This window comes from Leptosomus discolor, chromosome 5 (genome assembly GCF_034619465.1).
Source record: "Leptosomus discolor isolate bLepDis1 chromosome 5, bLepDis1.hap2, whole genome shotgun sequence".
In the NCBI taxonomy this organism is placed as follows: Eukaryota; Metazoa; Chordata; class Aves; order Leptosomiformes; family Leptosomidae; genus Leptosomus; species Leptosomus discolor.
The window spans coordinates 38624944-38648443 of NC_141395.1; the positions used below are offsets into that span (position 1 = coordinate 38624944).

Here is a 23500-nt window from a genome sequence, read left to right on the forward strand (position 1 = left end):
CTACGATTCTATGAAATTTTGACATCATGACCTATAAACAGGAAGGAAAAATGTACAGATTCATCCAAACCTGTTATTTAAACGCTTTTTCATTAAAAGTTGGCAGAATTTTGGGTGTGGGTCCATAGAGCTTGCACATGAATCCAGGCTGGGTGTAGAGACCTTGACTATTTGATTCCTTATATACACACTTCATTCACTGTTGGCTTTTGGGCCACTTACGTAGGAAAAAGGGTTTTGAAACAGAAAATATGTAGTGATGGGAGGAGGAAAACCTAAAGGATGAAATACTTACTCCTGACATAGGGGTGTAGGCAGGAGGAGGGCTGTGTCCAATTTCACTCTAATAGGAAAGAAAAATGGAATGATGGATACGTAATAAGAGGTCACATGAATGAAACAAGTCACATGAGCTGTATGAGCTAATGGGGAGAAACATGCACATCAGCTAGATTTCCTAACTGAATCCAAGATTCAAAGAATTCAATCATGGTAAATGTCTCACCAACGTCAACAATCTGTGCCTCACCACTCTTAGGGAAGGCTACTGACTTCCTCTTGCTGGGTAAGGGCAAGTGCCATGTTTCACCTGCTGACAGCTGTATATCCTGCAAATGTCTTCTGTCCAATTTTTGGGAAGGCAGATTGTACAGAAAGAATGACAGACAGTGCGCTCAACTCCAGAGGAAAGGCCCGAGAAGTGCAGAAAGCGTCTAGCTCCAAGCCAAGGGTTCCTTTCCCAGGGACAAAGCAGGAGAGGAATAAGTGGGAGGGCAGGAGGGTGCAGGACTGTCATTAGACTGTCAAAGCTAGCTTAAGCATCACAGGAAAAAGAGCCCCTAAGCTTTGGTAAACCCAAATAGCACAGCAGCCCCTGGATTTCAAGACTGCAACATGCCATGGTCCTGCTCCCAACATACACCACCCTTCTAATGCTACCTCTGTATCACAGACTAAGGGGGTTTACTGAGAAGTCTGGAGTATCCATGCAGAGATCTTCATTTTGATATTGGTTTCTGGAACCATCTTACACTGCCCTGTGGACCCTGAACTGCTGTAACATCACCAGCAGAACGGCTGCATTTATATCTACTACCGCTAACTAAAACTGGCCTGTCTTTCGCTGAGGAAATGCTGATTTTTGGAGGAAAATAAAAAGAAAACATAGAACCCTTTATTTTTAACGTGTTTTTTCTATTGCCAAAATGTTATTTTTGAGACTACAAGATCAGTTCTTCATAATTACTTTGTTTCTCATTTTGTTTCAAAAACTTTATTGTACTTCCCTTATCTCCTAGCTGGGGGAGAGAAAAAGTCAGGGTTTGAACAAAGAAGGTCTAAACTTGACATAAATTTGAAGGAAAACCCCACAGTCTCAGGAAGTAAGTCCTGAGAACACTCTACTTTAGAAGATATCTCATTCATCAAAATTTGTTTCAAAAACATATCCACATCAAGAAACATGCCAAAACTAACAGAAAAGACAACATGCATCCTCATGTAGTAAGGACTGGATGTACTACAGTCAATCTTTCCCTTATAAACTTCTTGCCAAAACATCAGGATGGAGATGATGGTCACTGTCAAGTATCTTACTCTATAAAGGAATGTTTGTTTCAAGTAAAATACCTGCATCAGGAAAACCTTAAAAAAAAACATAAACTTTTTTAAAATGCATGCTGTCTGCCTGAAGGCCCTTTTGCAGTGATCCATAATATGCTCATTTCCTTCTACTTGAAATATCCCTACAGCCATTTTGTTACTCAGATCTAGCACCTTGTGTCTGAGGTGTAAATGCAGTGAGGAATCATAGTTATACATTTTTCTCCAACCCCATGAAAACTCATCCATATTTAGTGAAGTTATGACCTAAAAAAGCCTCCAGGTTGCAAATGACAAAAGTGCAGAAACACCTTTGTTAGCTGAATTGTCTATCTGCACCATCTGGTAGCAAGGCTTGTGCAGGACCCTCTCAGTAGTAATTTTTCTCAGGGAAACTAGGTGCTGGAAGAAAACACAGGAGAGGATCTATACCATGGTCTCAGTGACCCACCTGCCAGTGCCAGTTCCCTGGGGGAGGAGGAGGAGGAAACAGCAGTCTGAGCAGAGTGCAGAGGAAGTTGAGAGGCTTGCAAGGAAAGTGATGCTGGAGGAGCTGGCAGCAGGGATGGTCAGGAGCCAGGGAACGGTGGTTTGCAAAGGAACAGAGGGCAATGACAAGTGAGAGAGACTGTGAGGTGCAGAGAGGGAGAAAGGGTTGGCATGTGACAGGAGGCGGAGTACCAAGGGAGAGACACTAGTAAGGCCTAATTGTGACAGGGAGAAACGGGAGGCACATAGACAAAAGTCAGTCTGAAAGCACTGAAACACCAGCTTCTCTAGAGGCTGGAGTTGAACGTGAATCTCCTCTGCTGCCAGCAAATTGCTCTTGAACTGGATGTCCAAACACAGGCCTGGTTCAGCTGGTGCTGGAGGAGCTGAGCAGTCACCAGTGCCCCCTTAGCATGAGTTGTGGAGCTCTGCTTTGTGTAGCCAGTGGGAGCAATGAGGGCCCTGAGCATGAGTGACAGGGCTGGGGGAGGAGGAGCTGAGATGCCACTGAAGTCTAGGCTAACTGTGACTGATTTCACCAAGCTTTTGCCAAAGACCTCATCATGTTTGAAAAGCAGAGCTTAAACTTAAGCCCTAGGCCTGGGAGCAGCTTTGGCCTCTCTGACCCAGCTGTGGCTGCTGACAGCCAGGGAAGCGAGGATGATGCCAACTGCAGAAAAAGTGCTGTCTAAGGCACTACAGAAGGAGATTGACAGAGGGCTTGGCTGGATCAGCCTGGAAACTTCAGTGCTGCCCCATCTGTGTGTGGTCTCTTTTCTCTTATTCAAGACATGTACACTCATACCCAGAAGAAAAACAGCCAAGAAAAGTTCACAAGGAAGGAAGGAAGGAAGAATCAAGGTCAGCAGTTGCCTGGCTGAGCTGATCACACTTGAGAGTGAAGATCATAATAGAGGAAGGAACAGAAGATACTTTAGCAAAGATTGCTTTTTTAAAGAGAACAGACATCAACACACATCTGGATACAGACTGCGCAGCAAGCCTGTACCTTGGCAGTCTTCTGCAAAAGGCTTGTTTAGGACAATTGGGAAGATCCCTTTAAACAGAGAACGCTGTGGAGTCTGGAGATGCTCTGATTGCACAGGTGAAATCCCCGCTGAACACCCTCACTGTTCTTTTGTACCACAGATTTACTGTCCACTTGTGATGACACATGGGCAAGGACAAGTTGCAACCCAGAATGTTAGATGAAAAGATGGAGAAGGAAAGACTGAAGACAGGTTAGTAGTAACCTATGGTCCACAGAGGGTGGTGAGCATTTAGGCAAACTGACGATTACAGATAGATCCAGAGAAGAAATACAAAGTGGCGACTAGAGAGGGTCAACTCCCTTAACAGCAAGGAATTCAAAGCTCTGCTGAGAATCCTCTGCCTCCCTATAAAGCTCCCCAACTTCCTTCCCTCCCACCTGCAGGCTGCGAGACTCTGAAGAGGGGGTTTACTTCTTTTGGTTTCCAAGGTGGCTACAGCCCTCCAGACTGCATGAGAGTGAAAAGAGCTGTAGCAATACTGCATTAGTATTATATGCACATAGGTTGGAGTTCCTGCTGTCCGCTTTTCATAGACATTAAACCAGTGACTGTAACCATTCCTTTTCTATTCTGTACTACATTGTTCTATATCACACACCTTTAATTTACATCTTTCTGTTTTCACAGAGGCACTCCCATGAATTTCAACTTGTGGTTCATCGATTCTGGATGAATAAGCGGGGAGCTGTTCAGTTCACAGCCCACAGTGACCACTTAAAGGTAACTTAGAAAAGGAAGTCTTTGGACTTAGAAAAGCAACTGGCTTGACTTCAGTACACAGGGCTATGCTCCTCTGCCAGTAAATGTTTACATGATTAGCAATTTTAAAAAATACTGTTCTAGGATGGCCACAATATCTATCCGTGGACATGCTTTGCTCCACCCTCATCACAAAAGGCTAAACCCACTGTCCTATCTTTAGACCTTCTTGGCCGTGACTAACATTTAAATACATACTATGCAACTATAACGACATAGTAACAGGCCCTCTTAGAATAGCCCTGTCCCAAGATGTCAGAAGAATGGGCTAGCATTAATGCATTTATTGCTATTTTTGCTGACAAGACTCCTCCCAGTCAGTGACCTGCCAACGAAGATCACAGTAATGGTATGTTCTTCATGCCTGCCCTTTAGGTCTGTACTAAACATAGCTGACTTGCAACACCCTTAACACAGAACCTTACCACTTGGCTCTTCTCCAAACCAGTGATGTCTGCACACTTTTTTAATTCTTTACTGTTTTTCCCCATGAGTTGATACCCTGTGGCCACTGTTCCAAAAAAAAGGAGGCAAAGAAAACAACTGTGGTGCCAATTAGTGGGGCTGAAAATGTGATATAACTGTTTAAATGTCTTTAAATTGCCTGCTAATTGCAAAGTGATGTCATCATTTTGCAGGCTCCCAATATAACTACCCCCAGCCATCTCTTTTTGGTTAGGTGATGAATCACACTGTGAGCAGAAAATACATTTGGACCTTACAAAGTAAACTTAAATAGCTTGATTTGTATGTGTAATCCAATTTACTTTGTGGATTTTTTTTTTTGGTTGTTGTTTTTGCGTCTTAAATACTATCTTAAAAAAAAGAGTTGATGTTCCTCTATTGATAAAATCTATGGTTTTGGATTTCTGATCCTGAAATTCTGACCTGAATGATCAACATCTCTAGCTTGTTGAGATGGACAGAGACTTCAGAGTCTGGTTGCTCAAAGACATTGCTAGATATGCCTACTCAAAAAATTTCAACTTGCATACTTTAACAAAGAAAAGGTGAATCAATAATCACCCCCCTTTGATAATGTAATATGCACTATTTCCATTAGCTCTCGAGTGCACACATCCACTGACATTTAAACTGTAAGCATCCTCCAGAAGGAGTCTAGTCTTTTTAACTGCCCATGAGCAGCACTAACCAGACATGCCCGAGATTTCATTCTTTATACCACATGACTGAATTTTAGGCACAAACATGACATCAGGGAGAAAAGATAAAAACCAAGCAAATGTCCCCTAAAGGCTTTTTAGAGGTCCTTTGGTATTGAATAATGGTGACGTATCAGCTATTATAACAGCTAATGGTGGTGTAAAATGAACCTTGATAAAAGAGAGGTAAATAACATTTTTCTGAATATTGGCTTGTGTTACTGCTTTCTATTCATTAATTTCATTTTCCAATTCCTTGCTTCTAAAATCTCCCAAAGGTAAATATCTCTTCCTTTATAGCAGGGTCATAATATTTTCTGGATGCATGTTAAACTGTGATGAAAGCAAAGCCTTGTTGGGTCCTGTCGCTCATATTTATGTAACCGTGTGAATATGCCTCTGCCTTGTCTCTTTTCATTTGAGTCTAGCATCGTGCCTGGAGTATGGCACCCAGAGCTGTGTTCCTCCCGTCTGCGCTACAGCTCATCCTACACCAGCCCTACAGTGACCACAGCTGCCTTCAAAGCTGCACCCCCAGCAGATTTCAGGTGGAAGAAATGCTGAAGGTACTCCGAGATGTGATGCTGCTGTGGGATTATGGGTGGTACAGCCTCCCAACAGCACCCTCACTGCTGCAGAGCTGGTTCTGCTTGTCACCCACTAAGACATGCACACACATTTGTTAGGGCTGCATAATTATTACTGTTTTTTATTCTTAGGCAGCCTGCTAAGCTCATGGGACTGAAAGATTTTTCTTTATTAAAAGCAAAGCTCTGCCAACATCAACGAACACACACACACAGATGCATGTTTGAACCCACTCTGATACTGCTCCTATCCACATGAAAACCCAATTCCCTTTCACTCTCCTTCTGCTCTTGCACACAAAAAGCACCAAACCATAAAGCAGGAGTAAAACACTCTCACCTTCTCACTAGGATGCTCCTCACACGTCCTGTTCAGGGGCATTTCATGGTCCATGCTTCAGGCAACTCAGTGATTATCTATTTTGATCAAACTGCAACACTTCTTTGTACCAGTTCAGTTACGGGCTGTGTGCCCCCTGAAACAACTCACTTTCCTCCTTCTCCTAGAAACTGTTTAACTGATTTGAAACCAAGTCAGTATCCAGGCTCCAGTCACCAAACTGCAGCCTCCTAACATACCAGCAGGCTGAGCAGGTCTTGCTACAAGCACCAAGATTTCAGCCGTTCTCTAGGAAGAAGGACAGCTGATTTACGCGAGTGGATCTGAATAATATGTTTGGGATGCTCTGGGGGGCTGCAGGCAGAGCACACAACACAGAGCTGTCCCACCAGCCCTGAGCAAACTCCAGCCACATCTCAACGGAGCAGCCTAGTATTTACAGCTCATCTGAACTGAAATTCAAATAGGAAAGACCACCCCAGGAGAGCATCCATCTCTGCTCAGGAGCAGTCCTGCTTCCCTCTGACCACAGAACTAACAGCTTACTCTGCGCCCTGCTTCAGCGAGTCCACAGCAAATATTTTCAGATCAAAATCAAACGAACGAAAAAAACAGTGTACCACAAGATCGCTGTGTAATGTTAAACAGAAATGAAGTGCTGTTTGTACAGTAATAGCTAGAAGGCTTTGCAGACCTCTGGAGATTTCTGGTCCTAACCCCTGCTCAGAGCATGGCCATATGTAAAATGACAAGATTAGACATCTCTCTGGGCCATTACAGTTAAAGCATACTAGTCCCACAGCTCGCAGCACCTGACACAAGTCTGGCATTCCTCATGCTCTCTCTTCTGTTCAGCCTGAGCTCCCGACCCTACTTAAGAAAACCCCATTCCCTGCTAGGCACTTTCCTCTACGACTATGAAGAGAAGCTCCCATTAGCATCACTGCCAAGTGCCATGGCTTGGCACTAGGTACTGGTCACTGCTGGTATCCTGCATCATTTCAGCACACAGAAAAACAATCACAGCATACTGGAGATGTACATCCTCTAAAACTGGTTCGGGATATGTGTGCATGTGTCTCTTACACCTCCTATTTCAGGCACACAAACAGCAACGTGTCCCACCTGACTTAGTGTACCAAGACAGGACATACGTTTTTTCCAGTAAGAAGAAAGGGAAGCCTATTATTCAACAAAAATAAAAGGTAGGAATAATACACACAGGTTGTGGACAGTAGCTATACAACAGTTTACAGTGCCCTTAGTTCAATGGCCGTAAAGTTCCATTGGGAATCAATGAACCTTTATTGGAAACGATGAAGTCCCCGTCCCTCTTCCAGCACTACCCTTTCTCAGAATGTGTATAAACATTTTAACTTGCATGTTGATACACAAATATAGAAAAGAATGTCAGCATCATCCTGTGTTACTTAAAGTGTTTGCTCCAGTCTCTGATGACTGCTCCTTCCACAATCCAGATACAAAATATCCAGTTTAGACCAGTGAGGGGGAAAAAAAAAAAAAAGAACAGAAGAAACAAGGAATAAGTCATTTCTGCACCTGACTTTTTTCTGGTTGTTGTTTGTCAGAAGACAGGAAAGATTTGCTCACTCAATTCACACAGGCTGCCTGTATCACCTGGATGTGCCAGATCATGTCCTGGCAGTACGGTGGGTTTAAGACATCCTTGAACTTGTTCAAAACCAGTATGGACGTTTCACTGGTGACCTGGGTTCGGATCAGTATTGACTGACTTATAGCTTCAGATGAGTCATTTAAACTTTCTCTTGCAGCATTTTCTCTCCTAACAGCTGTCTGTTTTTGGAGTTACAGCCTCTTTTAGAGCAGTCCATAAGCAGGGGGATACCCAAATCTGAATACTGCCTTCTAGGAATAATTTAGTCTGGACTGTAAACAGTAAACGGCATATATCTCAAATAAAACATGCCTAACAATCTTAGCATACTGGTATAAGAAAGGACATATTGCACAGAATATTTCCTGTGCTGTTACTGGAAAACACCTGACATTTCAGTCTAACGCTTTACCAAGTAGAGTAGTCTAAGATTACAGGATCAATGAAAATAACCTGTTAAGAGATACATGACGTGGCCACAAAACTCAGTATTCAGGCACACTGACATGGAGACGTAGATGAAATGCTTTTCCGCAGATTCATCTCCTATACCTGGTCTGGGAATAAAAGCATTCTCCTGCTGCATGGCATCAAAATCTCTCCCTGGAAACTCCCCTGACCTCCAGACCTCAGAAACCTTCCAACCTTCAGACTGGCTGGCAAACAGACTTCAGCTGTCACAGCACGTAATTTGATCTAAGCATGACAGAAGAACAAAGACGCAAGAATTCCTTCTCCTTATTATTTCATATTAACGCACTGTGAGTATCAAATAGGAGAGCAGGAAGAGAGAGCTTGTGTATGTCTATCTTTCCCTTTCAATCTCTTTTACTCCCATATCCTTCCTGTCACCTATGACTAGCTTTCTGTCACTTCTTTTTTAATACACTCTCCAAGACGTTTTACAGTAAACGGCACCTTCTAACACTGGCCCAATTCCCCATAGTTTGGGAGAGACAACATACCATTTCCTAGCTACTCTAATAATTCCCTGTGGGAGAGAAGGGTCAAGGCACTGCTCCTGCTCATATGCTATAGCATCTGTCCAAAACACAGGAGCAGCAGCAGCTCCTTTTCTGTACAAACCCCAAGCTTTAAATCCCAAAACAGGGAAAGGATGGGGAATCGGACGAAAACCACAACACGGTCACGATTTGTGATTGTGACATGACAAGCAAAAAAAAAAAAAAAGGCACAAAAGAAAGTTGATGAGCAATACTCGGAGCAGCAGCCCCCTCCTATGCCGCATGCTGCATTGCCATCTTCCCCAGTCTGTTTTATACAGTAATCAAAGGATATTCTGAGCCTCTCAAAATGCCATCAACCCTCATTGAGAATGAAATAGAGCACATCTCCACAGAAGCCTTTACAGCAGTAATCATTACAGCACGCTAGACTGAACAGGGAGCTCTTACAGACAAAGATGGGTTTTAAAAATAAAATAAAAAAGCCTTCCTAAAATCTGAATAGAAACTTGATGATAATCTCCCAATTTTATTATGCAAGGGGGAAAAGAAACCCATAATTGTGCACTCTTGGTCTCTTATAGCAAAGAATAGGCTTCTTGATGAAATGCTGAGTTGATTTAGAGCAGGGTTGAGGTTCTGGTGGCAATAATACACTAAAAGAAATAACCATCCAACTGATTTGGATAAAATAACCATTTTTTAACATTCTAAATCTAAACTTCATCTGTGTCTCCTCCCATTTCCCCCCACCGCATCTTTTGGAGAGTCTTTTTATAGCTTTGAGAATTTTTTTTCCCTCCCCTACCGCAGCATTTAACAAGACAGACAGACTCTTTACTCTGGCTAACAAAGGGCATTTTAGGCTGTGCTGGCATTTATCCCCATCGCATGTATGTTTAGAAAGCACAGTGTTTGGCACAGGATGCTGCAGAGTCCTCCTGCCACCTTATGCTCAAAGCCTTCTCACAGGACGCCCGCTGCCGTGGGACACCGTGAACAGCCCTCTCGGCTTGTGAGCCCCAGCCGTGGCAGGCAGGCGTTTAAATGACAACTCCTTGGAGCCCTGCCAGGTGCACTTCCAAATCATGGCCCCTTGTATTTTCAGGTGCTTTTATTATTTTAAGAAAATCACAAATACGATTCCTCAGAAATGGATCTTTTTTATTAATAATTTCTGATTCAAATCTAGTCATTGAAAGAAAATTTTCTGCCAGCTCTCATAATTATTTCCTGACTCTTAGTCCACTCTTCCATCTACTGAATTATGTAGAGTTGTTTAGCTTGCTGTTTTCCAAGAATGCCTCATCAGTGCAGTCTAGAAATATTTATTACTTACTCTTTTTGTATCTATTGACCTCTTACCTTTTCAGGAGAGACAAGAAAATGGATCAGCTGCGAGCTCTCCTGATTGTTAACACAGCCAGCAGCTATTCATGGATTAAACAGATACTGCCTGATTGCCTGACTTTAAACCAGTTTATATTAAAGCTTAGAAAATTTACATGTCATACATCAAGGTTTGAAGCAATATACTGCTACAGTCTCTCCCACCGATTCCACTGCATGTAAACTTGCAGTACGTCTCACCAGGAAGTACTGTGAGGTGGCGATTTGTTATTAAATACACATTAAATTTGTAGAAACCAAAATGCCATTGAACATTTTTTGGAAATTCTGACTCTAAATCTATATGCCTGCATTCAGGAGACTGAATGTGACAGAAAACACCTAATGCATTAAAAAAATCCTGTTTTAAGACACTTGACCTGCAAAACCATGAGGCAATTGTACAAGTTGGTCCTGATAATCTATTTGGGCTGAGAAGGGCTTACTCCTTGAGAAATACCACTGATTTCAGCCAGCCTGGTTGCAAAGCAAGAAACTAATTTCCATAAAGCACTTTCAAAGAATCGTCTGTGAAGAGCCGAGCATCATCTATTCTGTTTGAGTCCTCCATATGAATTTTCTTCTTTTTTCCTCTGGCAAACTTAGCACATTTTAAAAAGGTATTTAAATACATATATTCTAAATATACATGTTTTGTGAGAAGCTTTCCTTTTTCATGTAAATTATTAAGACTGAAATAATTTTTCATCTAATGTATTTTACAGAGTATTTTTTCATGTTTATTCTTATTATTTTGTTCACCCTGAGCAATGAAATTAGGCTGACTAGTATCGGTCTGGGTTCACCTCCTCCTTTTCATGGACAAAGATGGCCTTGCATTATCTAAATTTCCAACAAATACTAGAAAGAGACAGAGAAGAATTTCCCAGAAGAAAAAAGTTACAGCAGGTAAAATCTTTGTGACGGTTGACTAGAAAACCAACAAACCACTAACAGCTACTGAGAACTGCTTAATGTAAAAGTGAGAGCAGAACAGACAAGAGCCTCCTACTACCAGGATGTTATTAAAACTTAGGGAAGCATAAAATGGGAATTGGAGATGTTGAAAGAGAGCTTGGTGCGACGTCCAGAATTATGCTAAAGGGTTGATGGCAGCAACTGCAGTATCTGGTACACCGTTGCCTGGACTCTACTAGGAAAATATACAAAATGTAGTATTTAACGAAAGATACACAGAATGGATTAATACAAACTTTCCTAACCAATCAGGTTTTCAAGAAGCATGAGAGCTAATACAGTTAGTCTCAGTGTAATCTTCTGAAATGTTATGAAACACTTTGGTACAATGTCTAGTTAATTTACAAGTTCATCTGTTCTGGCATTGGAGATTTCATTGCAACACTTGCATAAGAAAGTGACAGAGTCTAGTAGAAAGGCAACAAAATTACTAGCAAGATTTTCAGGAAGTTTTTGACCACCTTTTAAGGAGCAGGAATTAAGGTAACAGAATAGAAATAAATAAAAAGTCCACAACCTGTCAGACTGCAGTAATAACCACCGAATTTAAGGAAAGACATAGTCATATTTTTGGGAAGATATTGCAGAAGCAGAGGGGTGGAAAACACCTCAAACAAACCAAATAAGAAGGAGACAACAGTGTTGTCCTTCTTTAACAACAAACACTTGCAAATGGAACTACCCTACTCAGCCCCTTAAACAGAAGAGATTTCTGATAACTGGCAGCTCCGTAATCTAGCACAAAAAAGTGTGTGGTGGACACTAATAGGATCCAAATGCTGCTAAAGTCAGCATTAACTGCCCAGTGAGACTGTTCTACACCGTGATGTACTTTCCATCCCACGTGATACAATCAAGACAGTCTTTCTAAAAGACAAACTCCACCTCAAACAGAATTTCCGCACTTGATGCAGAAATTAAGGGACAAGAGACTTGCGCCTATGTTATGCCAGAAGGTTAGACAAAATGCTTGCAATGGCCCCATCGAGCATTGATACCTCTTCACACAAATTATCTATTGACTTTAGGATGAATTAGTCTTACTGCCATCAGCCCCACATGGCCAGGACCCACCCGGAGAAATAACTTAGCTTGAAAGCTTTGGCAGGAACAGTTAACTGCCTTTTCTTAGAGAGAAAGAAATGGGGAGCAGGAAGGCATCAATTGCTACTAAAGCCCTGGACACAAGGAGAATCACAGACGAATCATGACTCGCTCCTGCTGCCGCCTTTGCCAAGAGGAAAGGATGCTGTAACCAACTGCTAGTTTTCTCCCCACCCGCAATAACAGTACCTCTCATATTAGCTCAGCTGTGCTGATGCACTGGGAAGTGCGCCTCCAAATTCTGGCTGTTCTCCAAAATCCCTCCTTCTACCTGTAACTGGAGACAATGGTGCTTACAGTCCCCCACCTTCCAAATCTGCTGTATTTCAGTAGGTAAAGGAGTCCATATTAGACTGCAGATCTGATCTTCTACCACCGGAGCACTGTAGGTACCTAGAAATTCAGCCCTGTTACTTAAAAACCTAACAAAAGTCACTTAATTCTGGCAGTGATCCCACTGGGTAAATAGTCCCTATTGTCCACGGTGAGTTTTGGAAGGAAAGGTGCCACATGCCGTACTGATGTGAAACACATCTGAAAATCACTAACAACTGTCTCCTTTGCAGTCTCATGATTTGAAAAAAGCTACCTTTCAAATTTAGAAATCAGAACAAATTAATCATAAAGATAGCTTCCTGCCTGGTTTCTCCCTGGAATAATCTTTTTATATGCGGACATATACAGATATTCAGCCATGAAACACTACCAGACCTAATGCCGCACCAGGACTGCTGCAGTGGCATACCAGACAATACTCAGGGAGCTGAAAACTGGCTTTTGGCATACCAGAGTCTGCTTTAGCCAAGCTGAATAGTCTCCCTGGACATATGAATTAGACATCTCTGAAAAAACCAGCCTGATATTTAATTGCAGGGTTGGCAGGTGCTTCCCTCATATATAGCATATGGAAAAAATCACAGGGTCAGTATCAGCGAGTAATAAAGAGTATAGAGAGTTTTCAGCACAAATTAGCCAAGGATTTAGAGCAAAAAGCATCATGGGCTACCCAGAGTGCTTTCTGGATTAGTATTATCTCTGTGCACACAGGACAGTACCCTTTACCTGAAGTAATCATCTAATGGCTGTGAATGTAAGACACTCGAGCACTAGCTAGTGTCCTGTGCTTATAGAAACACTGCTGAGGATTCAGCTTATCTCTCAGAAGCAGAGAGCTTCTAAAACTCCGTATTTCTAGAATATCTCTGGACAATGGAAAATAAAAGCTGGAAAAAGCCAAAGAACTGAAATTGCAACTGAAGAGTTTCAGATGCAATGAAATAGTTCAATTTAGCTTAGGATGCTAATTTTTATTCAAAAGCTGCATCAGTCTCAGGCTGGACTTCGTAACAGAGGGCACTGTTACGGGCTAGAGCGTGCGCAGGCTTCTGCTCCTGGCAGTACAGGTCCCAAAGATGTGTTAGGATGAACCCAGTGTGGGTGTGATGGAAATGCTGAAGCTGTGTCTGAGCCTCGCAGCTCCATAAATGTCAGTAATCCCTGGAGGAAGAAGGATGTGACACTTCCCGGGGAGCTTGAAACTCCACGGAAGGTTTCCCTTTTTCCAGTGTTTTTCCATGGGCTGTTATTTCATATCCAAATAGCTTTTTTCTTCACAAGGGAGGGAGAAGGCAGGCAGTGCTTTACACAAACCTCATCCAGTGATGCCTCTCCCAGGCAACAATTTGCAAGGATTCAGGACCGAGATTATCCTAGAGAAACTTCAGAGCTTTCCTTAGAAAGTAAATGCTCTTGCTCTTCCTTAATGCCCTGACTTCAAAGACTAAGTGTGAGGAGGCTCACGATCTCCCTGCTTTCTTCCTGAAAACTTTTGTCCCCAGTAGAGCTGCGCTGCTGGAACACTCAACTGAAGCTGTCAGTACAGCATGCCTGGAGAAGCAGCACAGTGCTCTGCCATCACATAACTGACTCCTTCATTATAACTACATTCAGAACAACTAAGATGGGAAATTCAGTATCTTTCATGCTCTGATCTCTGAAAAGAACATGAAGATCATGTAGCTCTTTTCTGTGTGTTTTACTTCACCAAATTGCCTGGCAATCTCCCCATAAAATTTAATCTGCCAGACACAGTGAAGACAAACTGCCTAAGCTGTATCAATTCATTTGGCATCTATAGCTGTAGCAGCACCATAATGAGTTTGTGTAATATTAATACTCACTACACCAAACAAGCATAAATCACAAACTATCCAAAGGAAACACAAAGACAGAATCAGACAACTGCAGACAGCGAGTTCTGACAGCATTTCAATTCTGTGTGATTCTTGTAGCTGACATCCATCTGTACTGAACTATGCACAGCAGATGCACTATTACCTTAGAGGAGCTACTGTGTATTTTGTTTTAAATCAACACAAATCTTCACTGGAAGAACAGTTAACATACCAAGAACCTGAGTGCTTCAGAAAAACAACAGACAAGTATGTAGCTTTCTGCACAGAGAGGAAACAAATGTACTACATCCAGAAACAACCTCTCTGCAAAGGAAACCAGGAATGCTAGGATGCTATGGGGCTTTCAGCTTGGCCCCAGGGTGCTGTGGCCTTCCTGCAATCTAGATGTACTTGCCTACATGGCAGTACTAGCAGTACATTTCGGAGATGCAGAATTGTTAGCAAACAGAGCTGAGGCTGAAGCTAATCCAAGACACTGGACAAGCATCAAAATTCCACTGGTAATCCTGTTACAGGACATGAGTCAGTCTCCAGTAATACCAGCAAGTGCTATTATAAATGAGCTGGTTGTTCAATGGCAACTCCTTTGCCCATCTCTTCTTTTGGCCTTAAAAATGACCCCTCCACAAAGAGGCTCCTACAATAAAGAAAAACACTATAAAGATGGAAGGGATGCAAAAATACAGACCTGGGTGCAAGCTTTCTGTCCCCTTGGCTGCCTTCTCTGAGGTTACCTTGGTCAGAAGATTTGGCTTAGAATCTGAAAACTTTTGACAAACGGTAATTCCAGATTTGTTTAAGTGTTAGATTGTCGTATGATGCCAGAGAAAAATGCCCCACAGTAGGAGCTACCAAAAGAAGGATACAGTCTCACTACTGTCATTAAATCGAATTGCAAAGCAAAGCTCCTACTGACTTAAGTAGCACAAGAGCACAGTCTCAAACCACGATGGGAAATTGTGAGCTACAGAGAGGAGACGTCACATCAAGAATGTGATGGAGTCTCTGTGTGGCAAAAGTAAAGGCATGGGGTCTCTTTCTGCAGCTCTGCTGACTTTAAGGAGATCATGTGTGCAAGCAGCTGCAGCAGTGTGGTTTAAAGTTGGGCAAAGGCTGTGAGAAAGTTACTTGAAGTTTATAATAATAATAACAACAACAACAACAATAATAATAATAATCCTGTGTTTGTTTTCTGTGAATATCCCAGTGAGCATATTGGCTGCCCAAACAACACATTTTAAATAACTCTTTCAAAACATTTACTCTAGGATTTTTATTGGAATTAATTCCCTCAGCTCTAATGGACTCCTCTGCTTGGCTAACATTAAAGACAGAGGGCAAAAGGAACTGTTGAAAAGACAGGTGCATTTTCCTACTAAGCCCTCTCCTTTATACATGCCCCAGTGTTTCCAGCAAATACAGGAGCAAGATGAATATAGTAAACCTTACAGGTCTGACTCTGCTCTCTCAACCCTTTGTTGGTGTAAATGGTAGTACTCTACTGTGTAAAACTAAGCTACAGTAATTTACATCAGCGTGACAGTAGAGCACCTTTCAAAGGTAACTATTGTTGTTTCCTTCTTTCTTTTCTCAGAAGTTGGCAGGAAAGGAAACAGAACCTCTCCAGAAACAGCTAGGAGTAAAACTGATTTATTTCAGATCAGCACCAACACTAAAAATTAACTCTTGCTGCCATAAAGAGGAAGTTTCTTCCTTATTGCTACATCATGCATCATTGCCTCATGCACCATCCCCCTTCACTGCCTTTCAGTGATGCAGAAGAAATGCTACATAAATCCAGCTTAGCCAGTGGGACTACAACCCAGCCTCTTCCAAAGACCTCTCTAGTTTCCTTGCCTTTAAAAACAGTAGCAATTTCCTTAGGAATTGACTGAATAGTATTTAAGATGAGATTTTGTCTTCCTTATTCCAGAAAAGCACTGATTTACTCAGGAAAGGCGAAAGAACTTCATGCAGTGTATGGTCAGAGCATGAATACTGACCTGGTTTATACACTCTTAGCTCCTTCGCTTGCCTCTTTCCTGCCTGACATGGTATTCTCCTGGTTTGACCTAGAACAGAACCAACTCTCCATTCAGTGATTTTACTTTTCAGCTAAGTATCTCCTCTGACTGCATTTTCTGATATTAACGGCATATTTTTCCAGACAGTGACTGGTTCTAGCAGTGAGAGCGCTTGGCGTTTATAGTTGCTACCAAGGAATGGTATGCAGATGTTGCTTATACTTGCTCCTATAGAAACCAAGGTCATTCCTAAATCTTGTGCCTCGTGTTGAAGTGCCATAAGTAAAAAACGTTGCACTTGTGGGGAGGAGCAGACAAGGATAGGTGACCCAAAATGGATGGTTCCCAACTACATATTCCACTCCATATATGCCATACTCAGTATAAAGCTGAGGGATCACAAGGGTTAAGCCCTCTTCTTCAATGGCTGACATCCGAGGAGGACTCTCTCTGATCTGTGTGCTCCTGAATCCTCTTCCTGTCTGCCACCGAGTCCTGTCTGGGACTTCCACAGTGCCAGCCCTGCAGCATCAGTGCTGACTTACTGTCATCAGGGGGGGCTGGGTTCGGTATTGGTTTTGTATATACTTGTATATATTTAATCATTTTCCTGTTAATATTATTATTTTTTCTTTTTATTATTATTGTTTCATTAAAGCTGTAGTTTTCCAACCCATAAGTCTCCCTCCCTTATTCTCTCTCCCTTCCACTTCTGGGAGGGGAGAGGGGTAAACAGACAGCGTCTGTCATTCCTTAGTGGCCGGCCCAGCCCTAACCCATGACAGATGTAATCTGCTCAGACCAAGGTATGAATTTGGAACTACCTCATCTAAGGACAAATGTCCAAACAGTTTCTAAAGCATGAGGAATAAACACCAACATTTCAATGAGACTCCACTTAGTATTTAAAATGTGACTTTCCACTAAAAGGACCATGGAGAAAAAACAAACAAACAAACAAACAAAGTCCCTAATTACTAAATACATTTGATGCCCGTGCAAATGTCCTCACATTAGTAGTGCATTTCACCATCTCTTAGTTTTGTAAGAAGGGGTGGCACATAAACTGTTAAAAGGATGGAGCCAAGCAGGGCAACAGGTAGAAGTCAGAGCTGTGGGCAGGGAGCTCAGGAGTGAAAATGAATTCCAGAAACCTCAACTCAGGCCTCCACCTGCAGCAGGGCTCCTGTGGCGCTGAGGCATTTAGGACAGGATCCAGTTCACCAGAGCTTGCACACCAGGTCTGAGACTGCTCTGGAACTGTCAGTAGTCAGTGGACAGAGAAAGACACCTCCAGAAAGTAACTTATCTCACTGTAAATGTCCAAGGCAGGCAGCAATAATCACCCACTGGACACATCCACTCTTCTCCAATGACATGAAATGAAGTCTGGATGAAGAGCTTAGATTGCACCATATCCCTGTCCTTTTGATGGTTAGTTATGTGAGCCAAATCCCACCTGAATACTCTCTGTGCCTCAGCTCCCCCTGTAAAATGAACAGCATTTCCTCCCCTGACAGAGATGTTATGAAGATCAACATGCTAAAATCTGTGATGTGCTCAGCAAAAAGCTTCACATACAAACAGGAAAAGGGGCTGGGTCTGAAATCTGGCTCCAGACACAAAAGCAGCATTATCTATGTATTCCAGCTGCCCTCAGTTACATCAGTGCCAACCCTGTCAAGACACCAGGATTGCAGGGATGGGAGAATCAGAGCTATGTACTTCCTGGCTAGGATGGTACACAACTGAGAAACAACACTGCTTGACTTCACAAGCCTCAGCTGTGCTTTCAGGACAGGCAGTTCAAGTTGAGCCTTTGTTCTCTCAGGGCTGAGCTATTAATTTAGAATTCACTGAGGCACAACGAACAGGGAACCCAGTGACAACATTTTTATAGTCGCTCTCTTTACAATAGGAGCTTGTCATTCCCAAGGCAACTTTGGCCTGTGTTTCATTAGCATACTTAAATCTCCACCTGTGCTTTTATAATAATCAGTATTTTCTGTCTGAGCTTGCTAATCTTACCCTGTTGGAATCAATTCTTGTCCTGGAGGTGTAGATGGGAGGAGGGATGTTGAAAGCTTGAGGAACAAGGTACTCTTCAGCATCCATCATATCTTCCAGGTCTTCCTCATCGAGAAGGTTTTGGAAGAACTTGCTGTCATTTGGGCTTGGGAGCTTCATACGATCATCTCCCTAAATAGGTTGTATTGAGAGAGGAAAATGGTCAAAAGAGAGATTAATTTCCCAAACAGGGAACTTCAGCCCTCTTCATGATCTGGCAGCCAGGCTGCAGGGATCACACAGGCTGCTTTGTTTGTTCTAAAGCACCACATCCACAACATTTGTTTTGATTTTTTACTGGGAATATGATGACAGAAAGGGAGTAACTGCATAAATTAAGCAAAGTCAGTTTTTGGCATTCTCGTGATTGAGCTTTTATTTTCTTCTCTCTTTTTCCCATACAAGCTCAGTTTCTGACCCAAGTGCTGTCAAGGCGTGATGTATTTTCTGAAATATCTCAGCTATTTAGGCTCACATGAGGGGGGAAAAATAACATGGAAACTGCTGTGTCTGGGTGTTTGCTTTATTTTCACTTGTATTTTTAAGGGACTCAGAGGCTAAAATTCCCTCTCATCCATATGGAAAGTTCCGCAGAATGTAACAGAGCTGAAAGCAATAAAAATCAAACCAGGGAAGAAGAGCAACAACAATGATATGTATTTTTATTGAAACAGCATCTACAAGCTGGAAAGGCAAATCAGTACTGTACTTTGTGTCGTACCACAAAACATCACAAAAGGCAGCCCAAGCCCCAAACACCTAACAGCCCATGGAAACAATGCTAAGCTTAACTGCATGGCTAAAGAATGGCCTCCCACTCTGCAAGAACTACTATGCCATGTGGGGAATCCAGCAGGGAATGATGGCTGTGTTACAGGGTGCATACAGATCAGTTTAGAAACTCAACAGCAAGCTTGTCCTTGATTGCATCTGGGGGAAATCATAATGGCAGAGATACCAGTGCAACGGCATCATCCTGGTTTCTCCTCAAGAAGCACATGGCCTATATTGTCTGCAAGGATCACTGGAGAAGAAGCCTCACAGGATGAAATACCCACCAGAATAAACAACAGGGGAGGGAAGGGTAGGGGAGAGAAAGGGAGCGAAGAGGTATTTGCAATAGGGAAATGTGTCCTAACAAAGTAATTTAATCAGACTGATTTTTCCAGAATCACTTCTATCAGCTGAACTTATAATTTAACACAGTGAGGAATACTGCAAGAGAAATTCCACATTCAGTACTATAAATCCTCTTGCCAAGTGTTTTACTTTTCAAATATATTTTACTTCTCCTCAAGCTGAAGGAGAGTAGTGTACATTCACACTGTGCAATAAGTAGGCTAGCACAGCTACACAGTGAAATGAAACACCATCTGGTGAGACTAGCACTAGACCCCAAAACAATCAGGAGACAAAAAGTGGCAGTGACTGTACTTCTGGAGACTCTTCAGCTAGGGATGGCTAGTGTGAAGTCAAGGACCAGTTGGATCTATCTCTGCCCTGTACTCCATGATGTGGAGCAGATATAGCATGAGAGTATCATTACTAGCATCAAACTAACTCCATGCTTTGGTCTCTAGTGTTTCAATATCACCATACTTCTTTTAGTTTTTCATTTTCATTTGAACTGCTCACATACTGGGACCATCTAAGGACCTTGTCAAATAGTTAATTAATTTTCGTGGCTTGAGCCAGAGTTGTAATAAACGCATACACAACTCTAGGCTCCTGCAGAATGCAGGAGTGAAAGGACAAAAATTTCTGCATACGCTTGTACTCAGGGCATACATAGTTTCCAGCTAGATGTAGACAACAGATACGGCTATACTGGTATTGCCCTGCTGCCACAGTTTAGTTTCATGTAATGCATCATGCTGGTGTGGGTCTATTGCGGGGACCGTAAAGCACTATGGAGCCTACCCAGCCTAAGAAGGACACAAAGGGAAGCTCTTCTCTAGCATGAGAGGTACCAATGTGACACACCTCCCTGTCTTCTGAGAAACCTTTACGTTTAGGCTATGAAAAGAAGCTTTTTTACGGTCTCATGCAGGAAGAGCCTCTTCAGAATAATCCCCTGAGATTCAGCCTAAGTAATTGCAGAACCAAGCACATCCTTGATCTAAAGTAGGTCCACTGTCCACTGAGACAAATCTTGTTCCCAGTTTCATGACAGAATGCAAAGTACTGAGCAGTAGCCTGCAAAGCCAGATCTTGTATATGTGCTCACAAATATAAAGGTTAGGAAGTGAATTTCAGATTATTTTCTTCTTATTATTTTCGAGATACTGAAACTGACCATTCTGCTTCATTCATGTATAGTACCATGGTCACTGTTGGCTTTAAGTTCAAGAGCACCTTGAACTTAAGAGACTCAAAGGTAATCCCCTTAACAGTCAGGTTTGGCAGACAAAAGTCCTATATTCTTTTTCCCTGACATTGCAGAGTTGCTTACCTGAATTACTAGGTATCTCTGAGGGTCTCGAGCCATTCTAGAGAATTCAGCAGCCAGCTCCTTGAATTTTGGCCGACTGTCAGCATCAATCATCCAGCCTGGGGACAGAAGAAAGATGAGGAAGAAAACAGTTAACTGTCAAGCAAAGAAATTGTTCAGTTTTCAGAAATGCACAGGTTTGAAGTCCTTGATGTCCTTGATAGCTCCGGCCTAAAGAAAAGTTGCAATAAAGGGCCCAGAAGAATGAAAAGCTAGAACTCTATGATGCACCTGATCTTGGCCAGAGAAGACTAGATTGTTCCACACTGCATGGATATCTTCTTAATTTGCTCTGAGCTCCTGTTCCCCATTCCCAGAACAGAGACAGCAACAATGCCTTGCAATTTTTTGTCCCTATCTTGCCCATTTAGACGCCAGCTCTGACTGTCTTTTATTATGGATGTGTCCAACTCCAAACATAATGAATCTGATTTCATCTGAGTCTAGTGGATTTATTACAAAGCTACTACTAAATACAGTTTTATTGTAACTGTCCTACTGTTTCACACTAATTTAAATTAAGAAGAGCTGTTCAACAGATCTACAGGATGACTGACCTCACATCCGGTGATTCTGCATTCACGCGTCTGCATCATTAACACAGACCTCACACAAGACATTAGATGCCACTTTAATTGAATAAGGGTGATTCTTTTGTCCTTCACTCTCCAAGAAACATTCATTAGGAACAACAGTTCTCAATACCTACTAATGCTTTCTGCAAAACAGGCAAGCAGTATAGGCAGTCACCACCAGCAACTAGTTTATCTCAGTGTCAGCTTTTTCTAATGGAAGATCCTAACAGTAGCTTCTCAAGAACATGTTCTCATTTGCCAGGGAGGAGAAAGAAAGCAGGCCTTATCTCCTCTGTGCTGTTTAACTGAGGAAGTGACCAGTGCAGGAAAAGCAAAGCTACTACAGCTTATAAAGAATTTCACACAAACATTACAGGACTAAGCCTGTACATCTAGCCGTAAATTTCTGTCTTCCAGAATACCCCATCTACTCGGACTTCCTTTTGTCCACTGAGATTCGCCTCATACTCATTAGAAATCCTATCAGATGGAAGATTTTTTCATTCAACCAACATGAACCCCTTGCACTATTCAGACAATTTCCATACCTGCATGAACAGTACAGCCATTTTCAGAAAACATATTATTTACTTCTTCAAGTTTTATTTTCTTCCTTTCAGTGTTTTTTGTACAAAGCAAAATGGAAAAGACTATATAAGATGGATGAGATGTCTGTGTGTTAATTTCACTTAAATTAAGTCAGAAACACCAGAGATGTGTTCCTAATTCTTCTTAAATTAGAAGCATAGCCTTGGAGGATACTGTCACTAGTGTGGGTATCTTGGAGACAAAAGGGTAGGAAGAAACCATGTGCAGACTGTTTTCCTTTTTGCTAAAGTAAAAATATTCACAAATTATTGTACTAGACTAAGAATGAAAAAAAAATATCCTATCTGTAGCATTTCTTGTATTAATTTTAATTTTACTTCTTATTATTACTATCGAAATCCTCATTTTTGTTACTAACAATAAGACATTCATGCTTTCTTTCCTCAATATTTGGAACTAGCATTTCTCCTCACAGCCTTCACTGGCTGGGTATCCATGTACCATAATTACGTTTAATACTATCTTTTTTAACATCAAAATCAATTGTCATGGAAATGACAAGGGTTTACAATAACAATCACACAATTTTGACTTCACAGTAAGAATATGAGATACCATCTGACAGTAATAAGAAGCTGAGCTAACTCAGCCCTTCATGGTTACTTTCCTATCTTTTGCAATTGCAAAAAATGTGCGTACGGTATTTAAACAGAATTTACAGTATATTAGGAAGCTTTTGTTTTGAACCAGCCTGCTCTGTTACCCAGCAGTGTCGGAGACTACAGATGCAAATGTTCTAAAACAGTGTCCCTCTTACACTGAGCATAGGGACAGTAAAAGCGACAACTACTTACACTTCACCATCACCATATAAACATCGATAGTGCAGATTGGAGGTTGGGGCAACCGCTCCCCCTTCTCCAAGAGGTCAGGGATCTCTCGAGTTGGGATTCCATCATATGGCTTCCCACCAAAGGTCATAAGCTCCCAGATAGTGACTCCTAGACAGAAAAAAAATGTGTTAATATTTGAGGTCATACTACTCAGATTCCATCACAAGTTCTTACAGTGCAGTATTCTGGCTCGGTTCTGGACAGCAATCTCTCCTTCATTACCAGTGCCTGTAAAAACACTGAAGTTTCGTCTGCCATTTAAAAATCTCCAGAAATGGTGAAACAGTACTTTGTGTTAATCTTCAAAAGCAACTTCCCTCATTTTTATTGGTGTAAGAAGCAGCATAATAGATCTGAGGCACAAGAGAAAGGTCTATGACAAATAAATGGTGGTAAATAGTTGCAATAACAAAAGAATGCATCATGCACTTTTATCATATCAAAAGGGAAAATGAATGGCTGATGTACTCTATTATTTTAAGAGGAAAAACCGTAGATGTTCCCTAACTTAGAGCATCAATTTCCCACAAAGATACAGCACTGAGCAACATTATGTCATCATCTTTGCCTTGTAAGTAATTCACAGCCACTTGTATTATTTTTTTCCTCAAATCACCTTATGGATTTGAGTTATGATAGTGC

General features: G+C 41.8%; 1 protein-coding gene across 1 annotated transcript in view; it reads right to left on the reverse strand.

The window, feature by feature from the left end:
- ERBB4 (erb-b2 receptor tyrosine kinase 4) overlaps positions 1 to 23500 on the reverse strand; it is a 393477-nt gene that overhangs the window by 4101 nt on the left and 365876 nt on the right. Inside the window, exons 24-27 of the mRNA XM_086465988.1 lie at positions 22820 to 22966; positions 20803 to 20900; positions 18312 to 18482; positions 296 to 343 (exon numbers count right to left, since the gene is read on the reverse strand). Coding sequence (XP_086322114.1) covers positions 296 to 343; positions 18312 to 18482; positions 20803 to 20900; positions 22820 to 22966 — 464 coding nt within the window. The remainder of the gene's footprint in view (positions 1 to 295; positions 344 to 18311; positions 18483 to 20802; positions 20901 to 22819; positions 22967 to 23500) is intronic.